Source organism: Haplochromis burtoni, unplaced genomic scaffold (assembly GCF_018398535.1).
Source record: "Haplochromis burtoni strain Fernald_Lab_line unplaced genomic scaffold, NCSU_Asbu1 Contig_3576, whole genome shotgun sequence".
NCBI lineage: Eukaryota > Metazoa > Chordata > Actinopteri > Cichliformes > Cichlidae > Haplochromis > Haplochromis burtoni.
The window spans coordinates 1-4,913 of NW_024585937.1; the positions used below are offsets into that span (position 1 = coordinate 1).

Sequence of the window (4,913 nt, forward strand, 5' to 3'; positions counted from 1 at the left end):
TCTGGTTGAGAGAAAACTATTCCTGTGCGTTTTTAGTCTCTGAAATACATCACTGCTGTGTCCCAAATATTATGGAGCCCTGAAAACAAACTGCAGAAATGTATGTAAATAATATTTAATAAAACTTAATTGTGAATGAAAGTTTCTCCTGCTCTGATTGGAGGTTCTGAGCACAGACGGGTATCTGTGATGTTTATGTGCACAAATCAAACTGACTCTGCTTTTCATTCAAAGTCTTTATTAAAAAGCTGCTCACAGCCAAACTAAACCAAACGCTTATTACAGTGGTTGACTGGTCAGCTCTCCTGACCTGAACCCCTCAGAGAATCTGTTATTATGAAGCTGAAGATGAGAAACAGCTCAGACACCATCATTTTCCTCAAATACGTCCAATGGAAGAATTGAAAAGCAGAATTCATGAGCACATAGGTTTCATGTAAAGACGAAGCAGACAGTAAAGTGAGCGGTCCACACACACAGTCATCGTCTACTTTCTGTCAGTAAACCCTCACAGATAGATAAACAAATGTTCTGAATGCACCGTGACTAAAATACAATGAGGTTACATTTCCTGTTACACTAATGTGTTTGATTTCATAGCCTGTGTAGTTTGTGCATTGTGTTTAGTTCCCCTGTGACTTATTAGTTTGATCCTGTTGACCTGTGTCTCATTTTCCTCTCAATTCTTTGTCAGGTTGTCTGCTGTAGTTTGGATTTTTGATATTCAGTTTTCAAACCTTTGTTGTGGATTTGCTGCTGCATACATACATCCTTGGAACCACTTCCTATTTAATCATGAAAGCATATTCTTCTTTTCTGTGGTTTGTTAAAAATCAAAAAGCTGATCTGGTCTGAAGCTCTGATGGTTCCTGACAGTCTGCAGCTTTTGTCTGAGGAACAACACGCTCTGCATAGTCGTCATTATATGAGGTTATAATGTTGGAGAAACATCTGGGTCCTGTTCCAGACAGCAGGTGCAATAACTCTGAGCTTTCTATCTCACAGTCACCTCCTCCTGAACAATCATTTCTTTGGAAAATGGCATCAACATTCCCAGACTATCACTTAGACCTCAGTGAGGTGACCCAGGCCTAAACTTTCTGATGAGCATCAATAACAGATCCTGTGACATGATTTAGTAAACAACTGTATTCTTGTATCAGACTAAAAACAGAGCTCATATTTTCCTTGTGAAGTGTCCACACAGTGTCAGCCTGGTGTGAATGTTTGAATGTCAGACTGGTGAACAAGCTTCCTCTCACACTCTGTACTCTGTGCTTCGTCTCTGCAGACATAACGTTACAGGGAACCTTCCATGTGGAAACATGTTCCAGGTAGAACATCTCACTGAGGCTTATTCGTTAGCTGTTAGTAAAGAAAGAACAAACATCTTCAAGCTCGTGTTCTCAGACCATCACTGAGCTTCACTGAGCAGCAGAAACATACATGATCTTGTCAGAGTGGAGGTGTGAGCTTCACGTCTTCTCCTCACCCATCAGCTCCTCGTTCTTCATTCGGACTAACAGACCCCTCAAACTCTTCGATTTCTCACCGAAGGAAAGGAGTCATCTTTGTCCAAATGGCCAGCGAAGCCATGTCTGCCTTGGGTTACTGACGAGTTGAGCTGATGAAGACAAACACATAACGTCACATGACCCAGTCACACATGTCACATGATTTAAAGATTAGAGATGTCATCAGAGAGAGAGATGAAGAAGAAAGTCTTTAAGAGCCATCAACTACCAGCTTCAAACTTTACGATTATTCAGAGCAATATCTAATACTAGTGACAGCACAAATTCCACTGTCTCACACACTGTCCAATATTACGAATGAACTAACCCTGGATTATTGTACCTCAGTAGCTATATGCAGCTGTCCCTGGTAAATGCAACATGTGCTTGTGACGCCTGATGAAGGCTCTAAGGTCCCTGTTGATACAGCTCTAAGTACTCTAGGATCCCTGTTTGGGTTCTTTCTGTTTCCCATTCACTCGTTACTCCCTTGTGTATATTAGCCCTGTGTTTTCCTTTGTCACGTCGTACCTCCTCATGTGCTGTAAGCATCTCTTTGTTTCAGTTTTAGTTCTGTGTTTCATACTCAAGGTTTTGGTTTGTTTTTCTGTGAGTTTATGTTATGATGGATGCTTTTCCAGCAAATAAAGCTGCCATTCTAAGTTTTTTTTGTGCACGAGTGTCTGGATTTGGGTCCACATGCAGGCTGCATAACCTCACATGACAATCTTAGCCTCTATGATGTCTGACAGGAGCTTCCATGTGGTACTGAGGCAGGTTATCATCTTGTAGTTGGGTGGGACCAGTCCCTTCAGGGGATCCTTGGGGATCAGGACTGTCCAGCCTTCAGTCAGTTAGTCCAGGTGTGTCTCATCCATTAGCGGCTGGTTCATTTGTCCTGCCAGACAATCATGGAGTGCGGTCAGCTTCTTTAACCTGTAGGTATTGATCATGCTGGGGCGCAGTGATGTCCACTGCTTCAGCAGGTGTCGTTACCTGTGGAGCAGAAATGAGCAGCTCCGCTCGAAAAAGTTGTTCTAATGTTACTTGGTGTAACTCTTCACATGCTTTTCCACCTTCTTCTTTTTATGTATTTACCTGTGGAAGTTCTTTCTAATGAATTTCCCTCTCAGCTACATCAGGCCCGATTACAGAAGCAGCAGATTTACAGTTTCATGTCTCCGTTGATTGTGTCAGTGATTAACACAGGTGGGTGATGACAAGCAGATCTCACTACCTTCAGAGGTAATGCTTGGAAGAAACGTGAAGGAAGAAGGAACTAAAACATCACCGATTAAGTTCAGCAGCATTTCTTTACTGCACCAAACAGCAGGGTGAAGCCACTGAATCTCAGCTCACTGTAAACCGTGCACACTTTATAACAATTCAATTCAATTCAATTCAATTTTATTTATATAGCGCCAAATCACAACATAAGTCGCCTCAAGGCGCTTCATAGATACAGAGAAAAAAAAATAACACACTGACGTACCTTCTACAGTTTTAAGCCTTTTATGTTCACAATACAGGATGACGCCAAAGGCAACAATCAGGACAACCAGGAGAAGCAGGGCACCTGCGAGGACTCTGGGCCAGAGTGGAGGTTCTATAATCAACACAAACAACCACACCATCATCTAACATGATTCACATCAGAGTTCACTTCTGCTCTGACCTTTGACAGCACTGACCTTTGACCCTCAGGTATACTTCTGTCCGCCTCAGATCTCGTCCATACTTCTGGGTGGTGCAGGTGTAGGTTCCACTGTCAGAGACTGTAGGGTTCCTCAGAGTGAGGCTGAGGTCTCCAGTCTGCAGAGCGTCGGCTCTCATTGATGTTCGGTTGGAGTAACGATGGTTTTGTTCTTTCAGCTCATCTCCGCTCTGCAGACGCACGTGGACTGTTGGCTTCTTGAACTCATCACGGTCCCACACTGCTGCTGTGGTGTTGCTGGAAACATCCTTTGCTACCTGACAGGGCAGCAGGACAGAATCCACCCCCTCATACACCTCCACACCTGAGGCATGCTGAGAAACTGAGGAGAGAAACATGAAACGGGTGATTCCACAAACTTGAATCTGTTCATCTGGATGGAGCATTTTCAGTGCTAGACTTCTTCAGTCTCAGCTGACTGCAGGTTTCTCAAACCTTATAAACAGTACATTTGCACAATAACTGAAACCAGCCCACTGAATGAACAATAGGCAGGGAGGTCAGTTCCTTCATCATTAAAATGCATATTGTCATGACCACTGATCAGATAACCATTGGGTGTGCCATGGGTTCCCCAGTTCACGCACTGTGGGCAATTTGTACATGGAAGAAGTGGAAAAGAGGGCTTTGCTATCCTACCCTGGGACACCACCAAGCCATTGGTTCAGATATGTGGATGACACCTGGGTGAAAATGAAATCTCAAGACGTACCGCATTTCACGGATCACATTAACTCGGTGGAACGACACATCAACTTCACCAGGGAGGATATGAAAAGTGGCAGGTTAGCCTTCTTAGACTGTGAGATTTCCATCAGTAATGGAGGACAGCTAAAAGCTGATGTGTACCGTAAACCTACACATACGGATCAGTATTTAAGGTTTGACTCTCATCATCCACTGGAGCATAAACTGGGTGTCATCAGGATGCTACAAGCAAAAATTTCTGGCACAACTTCACCTACTTCCAAGGTGCATGAAGAGGGTGAGAAAGATCACAATACAGAAACTCCAGCAACACTTGAAGGTAAGACCAACGCTTTTCGGCTTGTGGCCTTCATCAGGGTCCTCATCAGCATGCTAACACACAGAGCGAACACCATCCCCACAGACACAACGGCCAGGGAAGGACAAGAACATCACGTCAGGAGGACCCTGAGTAAATGTGGTTATCCCAGCTGGACTTTTGTCAAAGCTGGGAAGGCACCTAAAGAAAGCTCCAGCTGATCCAGGAGAGAAGGACAACCGCTGCCTAAGAGAAAACCTGTAGTGATCCCATATGTGTCAGGAGTATTGGAGAAGTTGAGACGCATTTTTTCTAACACCAGGTCTCTGTGGCTTTTAAACCCCAAAACACGCTGGACAAAAACTGGTCCAGCCCAAGGATCGGGTCCCCGACACAAACAGAGTAGCATATTGTACGCTGTTAAGTGCAGGAGGATTGGCAGGATTTATACATCGGGGGACCCAAACAACCTCTGGCGAAGCCAATGACACAACACAGCAGAGCCGCCTCGTCAGGCCAGGACTCTGCAGTCTGTTCACACCTACAGGCCAGTGGACACTTTCAATGATGAGGATGTAACATCCTGGACAGGGAGGAACGCTGGTTTGAGGGCGGAGTCAAGGAGGCCATTTACGTGAAAAGGGAAAGACCATCTCTGAATGGAGGAGGGGCCTAAGGG

At 44.5% G+C, this 4,913-nt stretch overlaps 1 protein-coding gene across 1 annotated transcript in view; it reads right to left on the bottom strand.

The window, feature by feature from the left end:
- Positions 1 to 227: 227 nt before the first annotated feature.
- LOC102308611 overlaps positions 228 to 4,913 on the bottom strand; it is a 6,129-nt gene continuing 1,443 nt past the window's right edge. The window contains exons 3-5 of the mRNA XM_005953370.2: positions 3,206 to 3,601; positions 3,007 to 3,120; positions 228 to 1,624 (exon numbers count right to left, since the gene is read on the bottom strand). Coding sequence (XP_005953432.1) covers positions 1,566 to 1,624; positions 3,007 to 3,120; positions 3,206 to 3,601 — 569 coding nt within the window. The 3' untranslated portion in view covers positions 228 to 1,565. The remainder of the gene's footprint in view (positions 1,625 to 3,006; positions 3,121 to 3,205; positions 3,602 to 4,913) is intronic.